The sequence below is a fragment of the Camarhynchus parvulus genome, chromosome 15 (assembly GCF_901933205.1).
Source record: "Camarhynchus parvulus chromosome 15, STF_HiC, whole genome shotgun sequence".
NCBI classification, from domain to species: domain Eukaryota; kingdom Metazoa; phylum Chordata; class Aves; order Passeriformes; family Thraupidae; genus Camarhynchus; species Camarhynchus parvulus.
The window spans coordinates 10,741,589-10,763,964 of NC_044585.1; the positions used below are offsets into that span (position 1 = coordinate 10,741,589).

Sequence of the window (22,376 nt, forward strand, 5' to 3'; positions counted from 1 at the left end):
GCTCCAGGTCAGGCTGACTTTGACAACAACACATGAATTTTCCTTGGAGCATCAGGACCTGGTCCCCAGCAGAGCTCAGGCCACAGGGAAACGCAGGGATTTTCTGCTCACACCCCTCGTGGTGGGGGTTTGCTCCCTAAACCCCACAGTCCTCACCCAAAAGGGGCTGGATCTGATGAGCTCTCAGGTGCAGCTCTTCCCCATTACCTGATTGCTGTTTACTGGACTCAGCTGAAACCAAAATGTCCAAATTAACTGGGAAGCCCCAGGCTAAACCTTCCTGCCATGGGTCCAGGGCTGTGCCTTTGCTGTCCCACTCCAGAGCTCTGTAAGTCGCTGTTTTGGGATGGGGGATTGGGAGCTCCAGGAAGGTGTCACCTGTGCTCATTCCCCATCACCCTGGGAAGGAGAACAGGGATGTATGCTTTGGGATGAGGTGCTAGGAAATATTTCATTTGCAGGAAAATATTTAAGCACTCTCTAGAAAGAAATCCTTTCAAAGAAAGAAATACCTTTGGGATTTAGAATTGAAGAGCTGGAGATGTTTCTTCCTTGGAGAAAATTAGGAATATTTCCAGTTTGTCCCAGCAGAGGTGCCACAGAGATGGGTCCCAGGTGCTTTTCACGGCTTTTTCTGAGAACTTCCCAAACCAGCTTGTGTTTGAGAGATTGAGGGGAACCCTGAACATGAAGAGGCTGTGACAAAACGCGAGCTTATAAAAGGAGGCAGATTAATCCAGGCCCGATTCCTGGATCTTGCAGCCCACATTGATCCCTGGACCTCCACCGACTTCATGGGACTAATCTGTCTCCGTGCTCAGCAGCTCTCTCTGGGATCGACAGAGTCACAATTTCAATTCGCGACTCTCCTGGCTCTCTGCTTGTTGTTTCGTGTGATGGGGGAAAGTTTAAAAACATTGAGAAAAAAAAAAAGGTTTAAACTCCATCCGGCCTGTCCTGTTTCGGAGGGACGGAGTGCGGGCAGCCTGGAGGAAAAAGGCTGCGGAAATGGGAAATGTCGGAGCGGGGCTGCTGGGGATGGAAGGGGGCCTGGCTCGGGGACCCGTCGGGGCGAGGTGGGGAGGAGGCGGCGGGGCCGGCCCCGGCCGGGGGGAGGCGGAGCCGGGCCGGGGGAGGCCCCGCGGTGGCGGCGGGAGGCGGCGGGCGCAGCCGGGACGCGCACGGTACCGGGGACCGGGGGCAGCGGGGGGCGGCCGGGAGGCTCCCGGGGCTCGGCCCGGTGGGTGCGGGCCGGGGTGGGGGGTGACAGCGGGACCCTCCCGGGGCTGCCACGTCCTTCTCCTCAGGGTCCCGCCGCGGCCCCGACCTCCGTCCTGCTCTGGGCGACGCCGTGGCCGCTCCGGTCAATGCTGGGTCCGGGGGAGGTTGGGAAGCCCCGGAGTCCGGAATGCTCCGTCCGCCGGCGGCTCCGGGCCCCGCGGCAGCCCCGGGGCCGTCCCGCTCGGGGCAGGGGGCTCCGTGCCCGGGGCCGCTCCCCGCGGGTTCCGCTCGGCGCCCGGTGGCGGAGAACGAAGGTGCTGCCCCTGTGACGGCACCGTGGGACCGGCTCCCTCCTCCCGCAGGTGACGAGGCAGCCGGAGCTGGGAGCGGAGCCCACCGCGGCCCCGGGGAGTCGAGGAGAGGGCGAGCAGCCCGGGGGCACGGGCGGGCCAGGGGAGGCTGGTGCTGAGTTCCCCGGAGGCTCTGACAAGGACGGGTGCCCGCAGAGCGGGATGAGGGCGTGCTGGCGGCAGGAGCGGATCTCGAAGGGTTTGTGGGCCAAGGCTGCGGGGCTGCCCAAAGAGGAAGGGAGGCTGGCGGGGTTGTGATAAGAACACGAGAGCCTCTCCTGCAGCCAGCCACGCAGCCCATCTGGAGGCCCTCGGGTCTGCTCTTCCAGCCAACTCAGAGTTTCACTCATATGGTTTTCATTGCTGGAGCGTGGCCTTCATCTGGAGTTTGGTTTGATGGTCCTGCCCCTTGCTGGGTACCCACAGGGATGGGCTGAAGCCGGGATGCCCAAGGGCGAGGTCAGCTCTGGACAGAGATGGTGAGGACAATGTCACCCACCTGCCAGGTTGGAATGTGAGCATCACCTGCTTAATTTGCCTGCAAAGGCTGAGATGACAGGGTGTCATTGGTGTTAATGGAGGGAAATTATGGCTGTTCCTCATCTTGGCAGTGTGGCTGGAGGGTGAGGATGCTGGGGTCAGCTCGACCAACAGCTTCCCTGGATCAGTGTTAGAAACACAAGGGCGGCTGCCCCCACCTCCATCACGAGGTGCCAGATAAGGGCTGGAGCTTTTTGCTCCTGTAATCAATGCTTTGTTTGGAGAAGTTTGGAAATATCTTGTGAGGAAGTTCCTTGTTGTAGAGCAGCACAGCGGGGCGCAAACAGAACTGGGAAGGCAGCAGGGGCTCCGCGTGGTGCCAGGGGAGGTGATGCAAAACCAGCGGTATCACCATGAAGCAACTTCCCGTCAGCCAGCTGTGTCGGAATGTCATGCTCTTGTCACCCTCACTGGGTGAAAAAAGCAAGATTTGGCATCCTTGGCCAGCCCCAAACTGGGAGGTGACACTCTGCTCTTGTCCCTCAGAAGTTGGCAGGGTGATGCCAGCTTGATCCAGAGCCATGTCCAGGTACCTGAAGCACTTCACGGTGGTGGGCGATGACCCCGTGCAATGGAGCAACGACTATCGGAAATGGGAGGAGGAGGAGGAGGCTGGGGAGAAGCAGCCAGATGGAGAGATCAAGCTGGAGCCCCCCAGGAGACACATCTCCTTCCAGTACATGATGAAAAAGCTCTTCAGCTCTCACAGGTTTCAGGTGAGGCAGGACAAACCCAGGCCGAGGGCACTTGTGACAGCAGAGCTGCTATGGGACAGAGCTCAGGGAGAGCACTGAGGTCATGAACCCCACAGTGCAAAGAGCAGCAGCTGCTGCTGAGCTGAGCTGTCCTGTCAGAATAGAGCAACTCTGCTGCAGGTGCGGATGTCCCCTGGGAGGAGACAAGCCCCAGTGCACAATCACCATGGCTCTGGCACGTGCTCTCCTCCTGCTCCCCAAGCCCCCCACGCCAAGCGGGTCTAGTGGGGAGGCAGGTGGTTCCATGCGGAATAACCCACCATTCGGGGCAGCAGGAGTGGGAGCAATGGAAATCTCCATGAAACACAACCAGCCAAATCAGGACTGTGGGCATCAGGGTGTGTTTGTCTGAAGGGCTACGTTGGCTCCTCTTGCTCCTCTGTGCTGGCATGCGATTCATGTTGGTTTTTCTCCTCCAACAGATTGGGGTTGTCTGCTTGGTGATCCTGGATGCCTTGTTGGTTCTCGGGGAATTGCTTATGGATTTGAAAATCATCCATCCAGACAGATATAATATAACCCCAAAGGTAAAATGTGGGAAAGTGTCAACATGAACAGCAATTCCCTCCCTTTGGTGTCTCAAAGCCCCCTGGATAGGCTGGGCAAGGCAGGACCTGGACTTCCAGCCTTGCTGAGCTGGTGGTTGTGTAAGAAAAGTCCTGAGCCCTTCTCCCTGCAGAGCCAAACCAGAGGAGCCCTCAAGCAGCAGAGGCTTTCCAGCCTGGTCTGCCTATGTGCACTCTGCAGGGCTTCCTGCCTTATACTTGTGCTCTTTCCCAGGTTTTCCACTACCTCTCCCTGTCCATTTTAACCATCTTCCTGGTTGAGGTGGGGTTTAAAGTCTTTGTCTACCGCCGGGAGTTCTTCCACCACAAGTTTGAGGTGCTGGATGGGATCATTGTCATCGTGTCCTTCATCCTCGACATTGTCCTCATCTTCCACGAGCACGAGTTCGAGGCCGTGGGGCTCCTGATCCTCCTGCGCCTCTGGAGGGTGGCCCGGATCATCAACGGTGGGTGCAGGGCTGGGCTGCATTTGCCAAACTTCCCTGAATTATCTGGACTTTGTTCCTTCCTCAAACCCAACCCCAGGGGTTTTGCTCTTCCAGCAAACTCAGAGTTCTGCCTGTGTGGAACTTTAATCAGCCTGCGATTTCTTTGGAGCAGCGACAGTCTGCTGCTTGTGTTGGTGTGATGCCTCAGGTGCACGGCAGCCAGGCACATCCCCCTAAAAAAACCCTAATCTGTTCCTGTAGCCCTCTCCTGGAGAGGGATGGCTCATGTTCTGAATTTCCATTGTAGGATCCTTTTGTCAGGGGAGCCCCTGTCTCCCTGAATTTGCTGCTACAGCAGAGTAGGTTTTAATGCTCTGTTCTGCTATGGCTCCATTATCCCCTCCAGGGATGCTGCAGGGAATGTCCTGATCTTACTCTAGATCTTTCTTGCTTGAATTCAAAGGCCTTGCCATAAAAAGAGAAATAGAAAATGTCCCCAAATCAGGCTTTAGTGATTTTACTGCTGTAACTGTTGCAAATAGATGTAAATTTGGATATAGCTGAAACAAGCATAGCTGCAAACATTTTCTTTCTTCTTGAGGAAGGAATGTTGGGATTCCAAAGAATATGGCAATGAACGATTTCAAATTTCTGCATGAAACCTCAGCTCAAGCTCTGTCCTGTGTCACTTTTGATGGGTATTCCATATTTGACACAGCTGGGATCAGAAGAGGGGATTGCTGGGGCTGTGCCCATTGCTCTCAGCCCTTTTCAATGGGGAGAAGGTGCCTGGTCGGCAGCTTCAGCCAGAGAGAAGAGAGATGTGAGAGCAGCTTGTGGCTTTCCTTAGTTCAGAGTGAAAGTCAGAGAGAAACCGGATTTGTGTGGGGCTGTGGGAGCCACAGCAGCCTCACAGCACAGCAGAAAGCCGGGACTGCAATTATGGGTAAATCCCCTCATCCTCGGGTGCTCCAGGCTCCCTGCCAAGCTTTATGCAATGTCCACCTGTTTGCAAGCAAAAAGGGACAAAGGGAATCTGCCCCACGCTGGGGTGTTGGGTGTCAGTGCCTGGGCACAGTTCCTGTCGATGTTATCAATGCAAACGAGCAGCAGCGCTGCTTTGTCCTCGGAGAACTGAACCCCCAGAGCCCAGACAGGTGCCTGGAGCACTGGAATCAGCCGTGATCCAGGGGAGCCTGGAGCCCTGGAATCAGCCATGACCCAGAGGAGCTGTGGCGGGAGGGAGAACGTGATGTTCTTCAAGCTCTCATCGAGCTGCTTTGTTTTATCTTTGTGGGAAGAAAATGCCTTCAGTGTGGGGGCTGAGTTGACATGGGATCACCTAATGGTGCTTATAGAGAAGTGACACCTCTGCTATGAGGAGACACTGCCTGCTCTCACTGCAGCTGAGCAAGGCGAAGCCACAGCCCTGTGGACCTGAGGATGTGCCAGGTCCTGTTCCACCAGGCTGGAGTGATCGGCCCAGGGGCTGGAGGAGCCCTGTGGCCCAGGCCTTGCTCTGCTGTCACACCTAAAACTGCTAAAACACAGCAGAGCTGCCCCAGCTGCACCCCAGGGCTCTGCCAAGGGAGCAAATTCAGGAATTGAGTGACAGTCAGAGTGATTAATTCAGCTCTGAGCCTGGGCTGCCTCTCCCCAGCAGAGTATCGGTATCCGAATCCCTCCGGTGGCTGATTTAAAACCCTTCCTCATTAAGAAAAGCACTTGGGAAGGGTGGTTGAAGATGACAGAAGCTGAGCTGGAGAGGAACATGTTTAACTCCTTTAGCACAGAGCCTGTGTGCTGTGAGCTCCTGCTCGTGGCTGTTTTACAATGTAAAGCAAACCCCCTGTGAATTGTTCCACAGGAATCATTTTATCGGTGAAGACCCGCTCGGAGCAACAACTGTCCAAGTTAAAGCAAGCAAACCTGAAACTTGCCACAAGGGTGGAACAACTGGAACACAGCTGTTTGGAGAAGGTAAAAAAACCACTTTTAATTTGGGTTTACCTGCTAATGGTGATCCTTGTGCAAGGCTGGCACTGCTGGCTTGGTTTCCTCATGGGAAAGTGTGGGGTGAGCTGGGCTGAAGCAGCACAGCCCTGCCCGTGCCTCCCTGGGCTGCTCCTCCTCAGAGGAATGATGTCCCTACCTCTGTCCTACTTCTTCTGGCCAGGTTGTGCTGTTTTCCTGCAGCAGGAGATACATTATAGCAGTGGGAAGTTCTGTGGGAACCTGGGAAGTTGCTTGCAGGCTGTTCATGATTTGAATTTTGTCTCCTGCAGGAGCAAGAAATCGAGAGGCTGAATAACATATTGAAACAGCATGGACTCCTCAGCCAGCAAAAATAGGAGGCCAGTTTTCCAAGGTGGGAATTCTGCTTGAAGATTGCAATGTTGGAATCTGCCAGCTTGACCTGAAAGGTTTTTCTGTCTCTTTGCTTCCTCTTGTATTGTGTTTTCTATAAACATTTTCTATTTGACCCTGCTTTGATCAGACATTGGGATGGTAAAAATAGTTCTACTGGAAAATTAATCACACACAGTCCTTGTAAACAGTAAGTTTTTTTCCATTCTTGTACAGTTGTACAGTCAAAACTGAAAAATAATTTAATAAAGACACATCTTTACAAGCTATACATCCAGAAAAGTACTACTTATTTAAAATAATTTTTTTTTTCTGTGATAACATTCTTTATTTGCAGCAAACTTGCAGTACAAATGATAACAACCCAGGCTGAAAAGGTAATTTCTTCTCCACCAGCTGCCTGTTCATCATCAATACATCTCTTTGCCAACCATTCTTTTCATACTGTTGGTAGTTTCCTCATTTCTGTTGCTGCTTGTTCCACTTTGTTATTTATATAACATTCATTTCAAAACACCAACACACCACTCCTTTCCCTGACAAAGAAATCAGCCCCAAAATAGAGGCAAACATGTGCCATCTTACGTCAAACAATGCCTTGTTCCAGCAGCAGATCCCACTTCTGATTCTGCATTCCCTCATCTCTTCTTCCCTTTTCACTCCTGTTCCCTCACAGCCCATGGGGCTGCAAAGTTCTTTGTTCCCACAGCTCATAAATCCATGGATCAAAAGAACTGTAAGGTGTAAGAACAGATGTAGGTGAGTGCACTGCTGGGAACAGTCAGACTCCAGAAAAGCCATAAAAAAGCAAATTCTAAAGGGCCAGGCTGGTGTTTGAATTTTTTGAGGTACCAGAGTGTCCCTGTGGAGAGGCTGTTTGAGAGCTGAAGAGTGAGATTTAAGAAGTGGGAATTCTGAGAGATTGTGACTGCAGCAGGTGCCTCCAATGAATTTCAGCCCCACTCAGCTGGAGGGGTCACTGAAACCACAACTCAACTGTTCAGTTTTTTTACAAAAGGTAATTAATTAGTGGTGTGGGAAAAATAGCCAGAAATATGTGGCTTATTCATCTATGCAAGGAGATAAAGCAGAGGCCTTATCTAATAGCACATGATGAGTTTAATTAGCAATTTAGCTCTGCTGTTGTGGGATAATGAGCTTGCTTTCCCTGTGTGTCCCTGTGCTCTTCCCTTCCCCTCCTGCCTCTGTTGGCCAGGCTGGGGCTGGGCCAGAGCCACCAGCAAGTTCAAACTGCAACCTTTGTCCTCTCTGCACAGTTATAATTGGGTACTTTCCACTTCATGGGGGTTTCTTCACCCTAAACCTTCTGAGAACGCTCTCAAGGTCTCACCCTTCCTCTCTTGGCCAAATTTAGCCCAGTATCTACAACTTAGAAAAAAGTGATGGCCTATCATAGTCACAGGATAAACAATGGACTAAAATAAGATAAAGCAGAAATATGGGGGTTTTTTATGCATACTTACCTTAGACAAAAGGATAGAAAAAGTCAAAGGGTAACTTGATGTTAATGGTGGGCCAAGCTTTGTAGCTTGGCTCTGCAGGTGAAGAAATGTCAGTGAAAACCACAGAACTTGTTATAGGAATAATCCTTTCCCTTCCTGAGGGAAGCTGCAATGAAAATACAAGCAGGACTTAGCTTCAGTTTTCTATTTGTACAATCATTTAATTTGGTCTGGGTTATATTTGCTAAAAAGCCTTTTTTTTTCTACATAGTTCCATGTTTCTTTCCATAAATGCTATATAGATTTTTATTGAAGTGTGTTTTGGCAAGGAGCCCACAGCTGTGTTTGAGCTGGAAGAGAACTGCTGGGTGTAAATACATTCTAATGTGAAGTGCTGCCTTTAGATAATGAGATTATCTGGGTCATTGTCACACAGCTGATACCCAAGGAAAACAAGCCACTTGTTTTATCTTGAATCCTGTAATTTAATTACATACCTGCTTCAGTGTGGTGCTAGTGATTGTGGCTGTAACATTCACTATCCTGGCTTGTGGATTGACCAGGGATCCATATTTCGTCCACTTCACTTCTATTCCCAGTGACACAGGTATTTGGCATGAGCTCTGCAAAGTGTGAGAAATCATCTCATTGTCTGCCTTATGCAGAAACCATCACAGTAATTAATTATTCATGTTGTTAAAAGGTTAGAATGTCCCCACAAAGCTCACTGAGGAGGTTACCAGAGCAGATGGACCCTGCACTGTTGCTGGGCAGGACAAAATCCTCAACTCTGCCAGGGCAGAATTTTGAAGGCTACAATGTTAAATATTGTTATGCATTTCTCCTTGAACTCTCACACTTCTGGTTACAGAAACCATTCACTCTTTAGTTGCAGAAGAATGCAAGAGACCATCCACAATCTTATATTGTGCTTCTCTCTCTCTTCCCCTGGCCTGGAGTAAGAGGGGAAACCCTGATTCTGTTCCTTCCCTCTGTCACTTCTGGTGCTTCATCCTTAGAAGAACAACATTCCAACCTGTGTTTAAACCACTCATTTTCTACCCAATATTTTGCCCTGATCCACAGCTGAGGTGCCTGGATACCAACTTGATTAAATATAACTTCTACAGCAAGAATGAAACCCTCTGTGAATATTCCATTAGTTTCTTCCAGCTTATTTCTGCATTCCCAGCCCCATTTTCTCCTCCAGTTGGTTCCTGCATTTTTAGGGTGTGAAGCTGAGCTGATGCTGCAGCTCAGGCAGGCACAGATCTCGTGAGGGTGGAGAGGTGGAAGTGGTTGAACTTCACCTGTTCTGAGATGTGGAGCTGAGCTATTGGCACCCAGTCAAGCACATCCTGGGCTTGAGAATTCCCAAATGAGGCCACGTACTCAGGAAAGCTTTGGCCCTTCAGCACATCAAGGAGGGTCTGAGCCAAAGGCTGGCATTTCATAGCTGCTGTAATTCTTCCAGAAAAAAAAAAAAACACAAAAAAAAGATGAGTTACAGCAAAATCCATTGGTTTGGCACAGTCATCATTCCTCCTTGCTCTCTGCTCTGTTCAAGCCTTCTGGCTACAGTTGCTAATGTACACAATCTTTCCAAGAGAAAGACCATTGTTAATTAAATGACATTTTTTATAATTAAATACTCCATTCTCAGTATTCCTCCAGCTGTATAAATGGCCCAGGACCTGAACAGAGCCTAAGGGAAAGGGTTGTCAGAGGGTTAAAAGCATTAAATTAAAAAAAAATAATAATAATTTCTTACCGTAACTTACAGCCTGATATCATGTTATAACCAAATAATACTGGGGCTCTGGCTCCCTGTGCTGCCAGGCAGTCCTGGGTGGATGTGCTGTGCAGAATGGTGAGCTGGCTGTGTTTGTTACTACTCTGAATGATGCCAGATGTAACACACAGTTAAGGGAAATTCAATGCTTGATGGATATCGGGACAAAAAAAGAATTCTTAATCATATCCTTAAAATATAGCTGCAAATGCTATAATGGCTCAAGATTCTTCTCCCAGTGTGAAAAAGCACCAGGGTGTGCAATGGAGGCCTAAATGTACCTCAGTACACAGTCCCAGGAGATTGCAGTCAGGACTGAGTCATTCCCTCCTCAAGCACAGCCAGAAAAGCACATTTTTATTTTTGGCAGAGAACAGATGTATTTCATAGATGTCCGTGCTAGAAAGGGTTTGTGAGGATGGACCAGAGCAAGTGAAGCAAACAGAAATGCAGCAGGGGAAGGATATCCTTGAGGCTGGAATCCTGCTCTGACAGGCAGCCCAACAACATAACCAGGATTGCCACTGAGAGGAACTGGCTGTGTGTTTTCCTGCAATGCAAACAGAGCATTAGTTCTTATCCTGCACTTTCCTGAAGTGGTTGGAAAACACAGAAATATTTCAGTTATTTTAGGATTATGACCTGCCTTGAATGATGAGGACAAAACTGTAAGTAAGGCTTTGCTTTCTCTGTTATAGTCACAAGCTGGGGACTTGTAAATGTGACGGATTTTGGAGGCCTCCATTGCCCAGCTCTGAAATGCTGCCTCATCTAGGCATCCAGGGCAAGTTCTGCTTTACCTTGCTGCTAACAATTGTTCTGATTCAAGTTTAATAAGTTTTGTAATTAAATGTCTTTTACCAAGTCACCCATGACATCTCCACAGTTACCTGAGTGAAGCTGATTTCAAAGCTCTGCTCTATTGAAAGTGCTTCTCTGCTAATTGCCCCCAAGACAAAAGCAGCAGCTGCTTCTATTATTTCTCCTGTGTCTGTGTGGGTAATGTGATAATTCACCTGAAAATTAAACATTTTAGATATTAATTTGAATAAATACATAAGAGAAACTAGAAAAAAATTTAACCATGCAAGTGTTTTCTTTCTTCTTTGCTTAAAAAACTCAGCTCCAGGGTGGGGATGGATTTTATCCTCTAGAGGCTGGAGCCTCTTCACAACTGACTTCTTGATAAACTTAAGCACAGACACAACTTTAAAATTAAAAGATGATGTACAGCACCTATTCCTCTCTCTGTGATTAGTGCCCCTGAAATAATTTTCTCCCAAGCATAAAGTAAATTCCAAACTCATGTCATTGCCTGTTTTGCCCCCTACACAGAAGTAACACCAGGATTTCAGCCTGGCTCCATGTTATATTGCACAGAGTTATTATTTTGTTGCAAAACACTCCCTTTTACCCAAAATCAGTTCAGCTTCTCCCGTGACATTTACTTTGGAGATGCCACAATATATGGAAGCTGCAAGGCCTCCTGACAGCTTTGCAGTTTGGGAATCAGAAGTGATTTGATGCTTTCCATCAGCTCTGAGGGGAAAAGGCTGCCAGACCTACCCCAAGCACTGCATTGATGCACAGTCCATCCAAAACCATGGGAGCCTCAGGACTTCACTGCTGCTCAGTAAAGTCCTCATTCCATTCACAGACTGGACAACTATGGACTGGACAGTAATATTCACCTGAAAAACAGACTCATGTCAGCTCTGAACACTGGGTATAATTAATCTTGGCTCTTTCTGTGTTATTATATTTGTGACCTTTCTGGGTTCTGTTCCACAGCAACAGCATGCAGTAATTCTCTGAACAACTGCTGTGTGACAAGTGCTGCTGAAGCTCAACCAAAGGGTCTGGGTTTAAATAAAAAAAGAGATTTTCTTGAAAAGAGGGAGTTTTGTATGAGAGGAATGTGTCAGGCTTCAATGTTTGCAGGCAGCATTTTATCTTGGAGTTGCTAAGTATCATTACTGATAGCAAATGATTTAATTTCTTAAATGTAAAGGTTTGATCAATCAGTGAAAAGTTCACACTGACTATAACTTAATAAGAATTTTGCCCACAGCTCTTCCAAGTAATTTAGAAGGATACTTACCATCTGACTTGATTTGGGCACCTGAGGGAGAATAAAAGGACAAATTAAAGCAGTAGCAAAGATCTGACCTATTGCATGTAGCAGTCAAGTAAAGCAGGTAAGGCTTTGTCTATTTAACTCTTTCTCATAACAATAACTTTTATGTTATGGACTTAATTGGATATAAACCAGAGTATCCAGGAAGTGTGAAAAGAACTGCCACAATCCACTCCCCTCCTTCTTCTGACTTTTAGAATTATTCAGAGACCACCAGTTTAGGAAACCTGCCAGGCTGTGCTTCCCAAAGCAATGGAGAGCTTTTGATGTCCTATGCCATAGTTTCATGGTCTCTAAAACAACAGAAGAGAAGCAAGTACCTCTCTTGTTATACAGTTGCCCCACTGAAAAATTTCCACCAAAAATATTTCATGGAAAGGCAGAAATGTCAGACCAAGGTCATCAATCAGGTAAAAATACTCCCATGGAGCACCATTTTGTCAAAGGTTTTACTTTTCTGACTTTCCAATGAATGTTTGAGTCACATCTTTGGGAAGGGACCAAGGATTGGACTCTGATCATGAAGCAATTCTGCAGAATTATGATGGGATACTGAGAGCAGTGACTCATCTCCTGTCCCAGCAGGGAACACATTCCTGGGAGCTGCAGACCTGAAGGTGCTGCAGGTACAGTTTGTCACACATTCATCATCCCAAGGTACAGCCCAGCCATCAGAATGAGCTGGATGAATAAAAGTCTCTGCAAAGATTAGACTCATCCTTCAGGGAACAGGGCTAGGAGGAGTGAGCACCACTCCTGAAGTTCTGTTTATCATGGCTGGGCTGATGGATGGTGTGTCTGGAGGTCACTCAGAGAGCACTGCAGCCACGCTGCTGCCTCAGCTGCCCCAGGCAGCAAAGGCAGGACCAGCTCATTGCTTTGGCAGCTCCCCACTCCCGGACCAGGGTGTGTGTGAAGCTCCAGTGTGAGGATCCTGCTGGGACATCCCCAGCAGTCCTTGGATCTGCTGGTCAGGCTGGGGCAGAGGGCAGAGTTTATCTGCAGCAATTCCCAAAACGTTGTTCTCACTCAGCTGCCCGTGCAGACAGGGAGGGTGGGATCCTGGGATGGGGTGTTCTGCAGGAGCCGCTGTCCCAGTGCTCCCAGTAAGGCTCCCTCCGTTACTGGTTTGCCGTTTTTTTTGCCAGCAGCTCCACCTGCTGGCACTGGGAGGGCTCCTGCTCTGCCCTGTGGCCACCCTGTCCCCAATGCCACCACCTTCCTGTTGTCACATCCCACCTCCAGCTCCCTTTTCTAAGGGAACCTTCCCACAGAGCATCTCCAGCAGCTTCTCAGCCTCCTCCAGTTCCTGCAGCTGATCCCTCCTGACACCCAGCGCGCTCTGGGCAGAGCTCTGACCCCTCCCGAGCTCAGCCATTGCCTTGGCAAGCAGCACAGGGATAAGGGGTTATGGATTTTCCAGCCAGGAAAGGGAATTCATCTTTAAATCAAACCCACTCAGCTGCTGGAGCCCAGGCTGAGCCGCTCTTGCTCTTTTCTGGTCCTGCAGCCAACGAGAACTAATTTTGGGAGGACATGGAGACACTCAAAGCCCTTCTGAGGCAGAGTTTTCTCCACTTCTTCCACAGCAGGAGGATCAAAAGCCAACATTTGGGAGCAATCCTTGGCTGATTTCAGTGAGATCCTGAAGGAGCAGGAGAATGATCCCATCTGTGAGAGTGTGAAGTGCTTAGTGGGCTTTCCTTGCTTTTGGGAGCTTTGGAATCTGTGAGCAGCCTGGAAGGGGTCTTTAAGCAGTTACTCACTGCTAATTAAATGAATTTAAATAATTACATAAATTAAAATAATTGTAATGATGAAGAGGTTGCTGTTTCTTTACAACCTTCAGCTTCTGGAAGGAGCCATCAGGTTAAGGTATGATGCATTTCAATTTCATTTTTTTCATGAGTGATTTCTTTGTCTTCCTGAATATCCTTACAGGGGATTTATTTGTACAGAAGACATCATCCCCCAGGTCAGAAAGGGATGGAAAAGCAGGCAAAGCTTTGAAAAATAACCTCAGACTGGGCTTTAGCAGGCAGGATCCAAAGAAACCTGCTCTCAGTCATGTTGTTTGGGAGCATAAATAAAGCTGTGTCAGCCCCCACTATCAAAAACTGAGGCTTGGAGGAAAGGGGCAGATGTAAAGGATGAAACCTGACAGGTTCTTCTTTCAGTACAAAGTTTTAGCAACTCTTTAAAATGCAAATTTCTTAGAATTATGTGTTCTGATATATGGGCTTCTTGGAAAAGCCTGAACATGCACAGGAACAAAAAACTGCACTAGCTCAGTGCCACGACCTTGGCTCTTCAAAACTATTATTTTTTACTTTATCTTTGACTATATTATTTATATTTTGCTAAGTAGAGAACAGTAAATGCTTCTTTTACCAAAGCTTGAAGTAAAAACATTCCCAAAGGCTTTCTGTATAAAAGTCTGCTGTATAGGGAGACATTTCTTCCCAACCCACAATTTAAAAATCCAACTAAAACACCATATCCCTCAGCAAACAGAAGTTACTTCATTCTGCAGATGTAAAAGATATAAAATATGAGTATTTCAGCTATATGACTGTTTCAAATCATACTTACTGCCAAAATGCTGGAGTTGATATAAAACAACATGCTAAGTGCTTGAATGCTGTCACATTTTTCCACACTTACTGATCGAATGCATTTTGTGGCTTGGTTTACTAAAAACCCTGGGAAAAAAAAAGTCACCAAGTATTACTGGAGGAAGTGAAAGAGCAATTATGAAAAGCAAAATGCAAAACAATACAAGTACCAGCAAAATTGAAAGTAAATGTCATCTCTATTGCAGATAAGGTTTTACATGAGCTTTGAAGAATGAAACTTTTTCTATTCTCAAAAAAAAATGCTATGAGAAAAAATATTACTTAACAAGTAGAAAAAGCTTCATGAAAATTACTTAATTTTTGGATCTCTTCATAAGATTTTTTTTTCTTTCACAAGAGACTTCAGTCCTGTAATCACCACCCTGACTGTTATGAGACCACATTTAATGGTGACAGTGGGGTTTGGGAAATGCAGGTGTGGGTTTGGCTGTGGGGTTTTTTTCACCTCCACCTCAGCAGATTTTCAGGAAATTGTGTGAAAGGTTAAAATGCAGAGCTCAGCCTGCAAATCTGACTTGTGAGAGGAACCCTGGGCAAAGGCAGGGCTGGCTTGGTGCAAACCCCTCCTCCCTCAGGGTGTCACCCTTGTACTGTTTGGTTAAACCAATTTTGCCAAACAGGACATTTCCTTGTTAGATAAACAACCCTTTACCAAGATTCTCAGGGATTTACATATCTCACTTTGAATGTTTAATAGAGATGCAACACAATTTCCATTCTATGTCTTAAAAAACCAAACAAAACAGAGAAACAGAAGTGATTTGAAAATTATCTGTTTGTGAACCTTTAGATTAATTCTCCATGGGGAGTGTGCCAGCTTTCTGACTGACTAATCTAAGAGCAGAATACTAAAAAGCAAAAAATTGGGATTCAAGTGAATTCTCCAACCTGCAGGATTTGCATCAGAGCACCAAGAAGAGACAACAGGACTTGGCAGCCTCAGAAATGCATCCTCTGTCTGGACAGGAACCCCATACTGCCAAATAAAAACCACAGTCAGGTACACAGGTGTGGTTCAGCCCGTTTTTATTGACAACAAATATGAATAAAAGCAGTACTTATTTCCCCAGGATCTCTCAATAATGCTCTGTGCAGCAATTTTTCAGCCACTGCTACAGCTTTATGCTGAAAATAGCAGAGAAAAAAAAAAGTGCCTTATTTTTCAAAGATCTTAAAAATCTAGCTTACTTTTTAAGTAACTAAATACCAAACATTACATTTCTTATTTTACATTTCTATAGATAAAGACCAGTATCAATTTTGCTTCTTCCAGCAGAACTGCATTATTTAAAAGCAGATGCAAACAATGCTGATTTCTTCTTTCTGGAATAATTTAATACTAATTGCATCAAATATAATTTCCCTCCTATTGAATCAGAGAGAATTTACCTCATATCTGGAAGTTTCATTTGCCTCAGAGGGATTTTGAGCATCTGTATCCAAATTCCAGCTGTCAGGCTCAGCACTGAAAGAAGCACCTCCAAATTTGTCAAGCAACTCATCAAAATTTTCTGCAGTTGGGATTTCAGGGGATTTGAGGTACAGGGCTTGTTCATCTGACAAAATATTTAAAGAAGGAGATAATTTAAGGGAAAAAAAGATATAGAAACAATACTTATTAACAATGAGACAAATTTAAACATGATTTATTTAGGATGCTAAATTATTTACAAAAAAAAAAAACAACCAAAAACCAAACTATTTTGTTTTTTCCAACAGAGAAGACCAAGAGTACCAGATGTTTAATTTCATGTTTTCGCAAGTGAAAGGATCACAACATAAGGACTGTGAGCAGGCAGAATTACCAGTTTCCTGAGAGGTTTAATAAAATAAAAATAGTTTTAAATTTAGGTTTTTTCTGGTACCTAAAGAGCTTACAAAAAAATAACACCACAATGCTTAACATTGCCTACAACTCTACTTACAGTTTGTGGCATGAATGCAGAAAATACTGGGATTGACTTGGTCAATTAATTTAAATATCCTTTCTGGTGGATTTGCTTCAACATCAAGAGAATACACAGCAGCTTTCTGACTACACAGCTGGCTGTCACCTCTGCAAAGACACAAAATAAATGAATGACCCACTCGAAATTAGTGTTGATCAGATTTTAAAGTTCTTTTAATCTACTGAGGCAGCACCAGAAAAATTAAAAAGCATTTAGTGAATTTAGGAAATTACTGAATTTAACAAATTCAAATTCTACAAATTTAATAATGTGTAGAACAATCATGCATTCTTAGAAGGTTCCTATTGTTTTATACTCTGTGCTTAATAATAAATAATAGAGAATTCTCCCACATGTTTTATTCAGCGGAGGAAACTGTGAGCAGTAACATGAAGGAAGGTAAGAAACAGACTGGGGGAGAGAAAATGTCAAATTGGGTGGGATCCAGATAGTTGAGACCCCAAAAATGCAGGGCTGCACCAGAGGCCACGCACAGCTCAGCAGCACTTTCATTCCTACAACCCAAGTGGGATGTCAGGGCAGGAAAACAGGTCAGTTCCGTGGATGTTGGAATAACATTCAATTTGAGCAAGGAATGGGAAGAATTCCTGCTTCAGATGCATGTGAAAGAAATGGCAGAGTGAGGAACAGGAGGTGAAATAACCCAGCCTGTCTTGGAGAAGTGTTCAAGGCTGTGCCATGGGCTCATCAAGAGCTGCAGGAGAATGTGAGATTGTGCCAGTTCAGAGCCTGGCAGCTCTGCTGTGCCCCACATGCCACAAACAGCAGCTGATGATCCCTCTGAAACTGGTTTTTAGCAGCACAGAGCAGCTGAGGACAGGCCCTGGAGAAGTGAAATGACTTTCAGAAATTTTGAAGCCTGGAGTTAAGCTCTTCCATGAGGTGAGTCATTTGTTAATAGGATCCCATCATAAATCAAACCCAATAGGATCCCACCATAAATCAAACCCTTCTGCTGCTGTTTCAGAGATCTCACGGCCTCTGCCTTGGGATCAGCCAAAATAACACAAATATGCAAATGTAGATAAACTCTGATGTAAATAATGAGACTCACAACACCTGCAGACACTGAAAATCCCCTGGCTTTTCATGCAAAATAAACGTTTTACACAAAAGAATTTGGGCAAAGGAACACAATTTCGTTTGAGGCATTTCTAGTTGACAAAGGCAGCACAGTCATCTGAGGCAATTAAAGTGTCACTCAGGAGGGTGTTGATTAGACCTTTCTGATCCATATAAATATCTATAAATGGGGAGCAGGAGTCTTTTGTGTGCCAGAACAATAAGAAACCACAGTCTGGCATGACTGCTAATTCAAATTCCAAAGCACCAAGAATAAACCCCGTGCTCAGATTGGCATAATTTATACAGAAGGTGGGTTGAAAAAGCTGTACTTATTGTTCTGAGAAGTCACCAAGAGATTTTTTTGCACATTATTATTTTGAAGTGAGCTTTCTTAACTCCTCTTTGAGAAGATGGAATTGGGTGAAGGTGTTTTCAGATTAAATAGCAAAGAAACAACTCTTGGCTTTACTTTTTTACATTTAATTGTTTGTGAAGTGGCAGTGGGGGAGCAGGTTGGGATGGTGGCTTGTAAAATTAAGGTCAGAAAAATACACCATTTCAACAAGCTCTGAATTGATTAAGTGTGTAGTTGATATCATAAATGTAATCAAAGAGGTCACAGATAAATTTACTGATAAAAACTGGTGATCTACAGCAGTGGCCAGATTGGTCCTTTGGGATCAGTTTTCTTAACTCCCAGACATTGCATTGATCAAAGTCTAAAGATGCATCATTCTGACCCCCAAAAAGCAGCAAAACCTAAATCCCCACAGGGAGGAGCACAGGGAAACAGGAGGAAAGAGGGAACAAAAGGGAGAGAACTGGCTGGGAAGTGGATTTGCTGCTCTGCCTGGCTGGGGAAGGACGGCAGCAGGGAACAGCTCAGAGGAGAGGACAGGCAGCAAATGGAGAAGGATTTTGTGCTTTTCTGGTTATTTCTGCACTCACATGACCACAGGAATGGAGCACGTGGTGAAGAGGCTGAAGTCCTCGGCGCTGCAGTCGGGGTCACAGCAGCAGTTGGTGTCGCACTGTGCCACCAGCAGGTCGCAGACGCAGAGCCTGGCAACTGCAGCAGAGAGTGAAACCAGAGCTGCAGCGGGGACACTGCACACTTCCACTTGTCACCTTGCCCTGGTTTTGATAGTGGTCAAAAGGCCTCTCCAAATTCATGAAGTTATTTTTTAAAAGCCATCTTTTCTGCTGCTGAGCAAATTTATTTGGAACACGTGGACAAAACCAAGCCATGCTAAAAACTGTTCCCTGAGAAACAAAACCCAACAGGGATTTTGGAGGTGTGAAAATCTGCTCAGCCTTGCAGAGGAAAAAAAAAAAAAGAGGTACAAACAAGGTGTGTTTATCTGCTTGTTTCAGCTTATTGGGAAGAAAAATAAAACATTTTGAAAGAGCAGAGATGTTTACAAGTTTTTAGGATGGCTCAGGGTTCAGGAATACGTTTTCTTGATGTGCCAAAACAGCCACAATTGACTTCTTTGAAACTGGTTTTTCTGTCTGTTTTTAGGTACTGTGAAATATTGTAATCACAGACAAATTGCTAATAATTCTGTAAACTGGCTCAGTAAAATACACTTGGCAAATTCTTCAAACTCTTTGAGGTCTTCAAGTTTATAAAGCCAAAGAACAGATATTCTATTCAGAGTTGCTGTTCTATAATTAATCTAGACTTAAGAATAGCACAGAATGAGGAAAATTAAGACCAGTGTTTTATAAGAAAGACATTCAAAGAATATTTTCATAACTAATTCCTTTATTTCACTCTGACTGCTGCCTGTTTCCCTGTGGCCCTGTGGATGTTCTCTGACCACCTGAACAGCATCCAGGTATTTCCTGGAATCTCTGGAGTTCTGACTGTTCTCTTGGCTGAGCTTAGCCCTGGATCCTTAGCTCACCCTGCAAACAAGAGAAGTTTAAACATGGATGATTAGATTGCAAGGTTATGTCTGTGAGATTAGGGATTTAAGTCCCTTTTCCCTAAGGAGGTAGCACTGGGGTGGCTTTCCTGTGGCAAGTAACCCACGGAAAGCTCAGCTGAGGGCAACACCACCAGGATATAAAAGTGACATGAAAGTGTAGCAAATTATACAGCGGGAAACACCGTCTGAGAACACAGTAACCAAACTTCGTGAGCTCTGCTTTTAGGACAATGTATCCACAGCGCTTGGGGCACAGCGTGCATCCAGCCCGGGCTGTGCTGGAGCTCTCCAAGGACACCCAGGGCACTCCTGTGCCAGGTCCGAGCTGCCGCCGTGCCCAGAGCAGTGCTGGGTGGGCAGCACACCCTGCCCTGCACCCCACGGACCCTCAGGGCTGTGGGATGCCCTGCTCTGGCTGTCCGTGCCAGGATCAGCGTGCCCGGGGCCCGGGGCCTGCCCGGGGCCGGCTGAGCTTTCCTGAGGAGGCTCCGAGCGGCCTCGGCTGCAGCTGCCCGGGGTGCCCGAGCAGAGAGCCCCAGAGATCCCCGCCAGAAGCCGGGCGGGTGTGCCAGCCGCGCGCAATGCGAAGGGGAGGCCAAGGACCGAATGCCCGAGGGAGGCCTCGAGCGGGGCTCCCCTCAGCCGGGGATCGCCGCCGGTGCCCGCAGCGCACGGAGGGCACCCACCGTCCGTGACCGCGGCCGGCGCGCTGCGGACCCGCGCCTGTGCGGCATCACGAGTATCGGCCGGCTCTTCCGCCCGGAGCGGCGGCGGCGGCGGAAGGAGGAGGAGGAGGATGAGGACGAAGAAAGCCGCAAGCAGCGGGGGCGCCGCCATGGCGGCCGCCCTTAGCAACGGCGCGTTGCCAGGGCGCGCGGGGCATGACGGGAAGGGCGAGTCCCGCTCTCGCGAGATTTGGCGGGCGGAGGGGAAGGGCCGCGCCCCGGAACATGGCGGCCGAGGGGAGGGCACAGACCCGCGTATCTGCGGCTCGTTCGGCCGCCCTTGGGCTCCCTCATCGCTCCCCAGCGCGGAGAGCCCCGGGGAGAGAGCCCGAGCAGGGTTCCGGCTGAATATGGCCGCCGTGGTGGTGCCAGGCGGCCGCTTGTGCCACTCAGCGCCCTCAGGAACAGCCCGGCAGTGATGAGGGGTCGGTGCCCCCTCAGAGCCACGGGAAGGGGTTCAGGTGGAGCGGGCCAAGTGTAACCCACGAAGGTGGTTTGGGAAAAACTCCTGGAAGGCCCCGCATTAAAAAAAAAAAAAAAAAGGAAATGGCCCAAAATCAGTAAAAAAGGCCTGATGGCATTGCACAGGGGAAAACAGAATTTAATACGTTCTTCTTACATCAGGAATTACTTGGCAAAGCTGATGGTGCACAGGGGACCAGACTCCAAGATGAAAAGCAAGCCTTGCTGAAATGTGAAAGCACAGATTGCACCCTGGATGAATGTGGGCAGGAGCTGGATGAATAAAGAGGTATTAATTCTTACTGCATTTACCATTGAAATGGAATAGAAGTGGGCAACTGTTCAAAAGCAAAGGAGGATGGAATTAATCTGGTTTTCTCGTGACCTTTTTTTTTTTAAGGGCTTCACTCAGAGCAACAGTTCACCTAAATCCACTTAAAATACTTACTGTAATAGGAAAAAAACCCACCTTTGTCATGCAGAGAAAGACAAGACATCTAAGAAAAAGCATTTGAAAAACTCCCCACCACAAAGCTCATCCTGGTATTGGACTTCTGAAACAGGTTCCAAAGAGCAACTCCAAGTGTGTAGGATAAGATCAGGACATCAATACACAATGCTTGTTCTCCATCCGAGAGATTTAATTTATCCTGTCAACATGAGCTAATTAATAATTAAAAAGGGCACTGTGGTCCTTATGTGGGAGGTCCTATGAAATGAAAATTCAAGCAATTTGAGAGGCAGTAGATTCCTGTTTATTCAAAAACATGCTCAGGGATTTACTCTATGACTGTTTCAATTACTCTTTCAGCAGCAAGATTCTGATGTGCATTTCAGCATTATGGAAGCTGTGGGTGCCCCATCCCTGGGAGTGTCCAAGGCCAGGCTGGAGCAGCCTGGGATGGTGGAAGGTCCCTGCCCATGGCAGGGGGTGGAATGAGATGATCTTTGAGGTCCCTTCCAAACCATTCTGTGATTCCTGTTGGTGATTTCTGCCTCTGCATCTTCTCTTGACTCCTCACAAGGGAAACCTCAGGTGGTTCTTCTCACTTCAGTTTTCTTTTTAATCCAACTGTGCTGTCTTGAACTTCATCTTTCCAGGGCTAACACGAGGTTTGCCCTATGACAGATCACTTTACAAGTCCAAGTGGACAGGCATTTAGAATTAGAGTCCAAACAAAGTCAAACCAGGCTGAAATAAACTGCATTTTGGTCTAGCACAAGATTTAGCCCTTAAATAAATAAATAGTGAGGAGCTGGGGCAGTCTGTACAGCAGATGGCATTACAGGTAACATTTATCACACTCCAGTCTCAGGGCTCAGATCCTTGGGAAGGAGGATTGACGTCAGCTCCCACTGAATCAGTTTTAAAACAAGCTGGAAACCTGCTTGTGCCTTCAGCAGCTGATTACTTTGTGCAGCACTTCTGCTTTGCACTCCCCAGTGCATTTATTGGTGTGGACAAGCCTAGCAGGAAGAGTTCATTCTGTTTTTGCAGCTTAAGTGAGCTGATGTAAATAGATCTTGGACTTTGAGGTGGGAAGATTCCACCCAGCTGCAGTAACCAGGGGGATGCCCTTTGGTCGAGTTTTTGTGCCAAATTTGTGCATTGGGGAATTTTAAACAAATATCACTTGGCAGGGTATCAACTCTCAGGGTACAAGAATAACACTGAGCGAGGCAGCAGGGCATGGGCTGGGAGGGATTTACAGGGAGAACTACCCAGACTGACACTGAACAGTGCAGAAAACCTGTTCTGAAGCATTTTATTAAAAATAGTTGGGGTTTTGTCTCACAGGAGCCCAGAGATCCTCTGAATGAAAACCAGGAGCAGTTTTTTGTCTGGGCACAACATCCTCGTGCAGGAATGACAGAGTTCATCAAAGGTTACTAATTACCATGTACATTTTGAGGTTGTCTGGCTGTCTGGACACACTTGGGTGGGTGACCTGGGGTAGAATCATG

General features: G+C 46.9%; 2 protein-coding genes and 1 long non-coding RNA gene across 5 annotated transcripts; 2 read left to right on the forward strand and 1 right to left on the reverse strand.

The window, feature by feature from the left end:
* The first annotated feature begins 1,136 nt into the window (after positions 1–1,136).
* On the forward strand, positions 1,137–6,490 carry HVCN1 (hydrogen voltage gated channel 1). Of its 3 annotated transcripts, none has more exons than XM_030959193.1 (6): positions 1,137–1,184; positions 2,598–2,827; positions 3,289–3,393; positions 3,647–3,878; positions 5,728–5,840; positions 6,146–6,490. In XM_030959193.1, exons 2-6 carry the CDS (start codon positions 2,633–2,635, stop codon positions 6,209–6,211), a joined length of 711 nt encoding a protein of 236 aa, XP_030815053.1. In that variant the 5' UTR covers positions 1,137–1,184; positions 2,598–2,632; the 3' UTR covers positions 6,212–6,490. The 3 variants fall into 3 exon arrangements, with proteins under 3 accessions (XP_030815053.1, XP_030815055.1, XP_030815054.1); XM_030959195.1 differs by having other exon boundaries at positions 1,168–1,184; positions 2,601–2,827; XM_030959194.1 differs by lacking the exon at positions 1,137–1,184 and adding an exon at positions 1,221–1,240.
* Positions 6,491–6,496: 6 nt separating this feature from the next.
* TCTN1 (tectonic family member 1) lies at positions 6,497–20,085 on the reverse strand. Its single transcript, XM_030959192.1, is given in 16 exon segments — positions 6,497–6,961; positions 7,712–7,856; positions 8,188–8,313; positions 9,001–9,157; positions 9,462–9,602; positions 9,950–10,032; positions 10,373–10,498; positions 11,049–11,090; positions 11,093–11,173; positions 11,584–11,604; positions 14,212–14,321; positions 15,144–15,231; positions 15,645–15,811; positions 16,181–16,311; positions 18,239–18,359; positions 19,911–20,085. Coding segments are annotated over 15 exon segments (1,689 nt in total). The 5' UTR covers positions 20,062–20,085; the 3' UTR covers positions 6,497–6,961; position 7,712.
* Positions 20,086–20,187: 102 nt separating this feature from the next.
* On the forward strand, positions 20,188–21,597 carry LOC115909663. Its single transcript, XR_004061155.1, has 3 exons — positions 20,188–20,439; positions 20,574–20,700; positions 20,812–21,597. It is a non-coding gene; the product is annotated as an uncharacterized LOC115909663 (long non-coding RNA).
* The last annotated feature ends 779 nt before the right edge of the window (positions 21,598–22,376 follow it).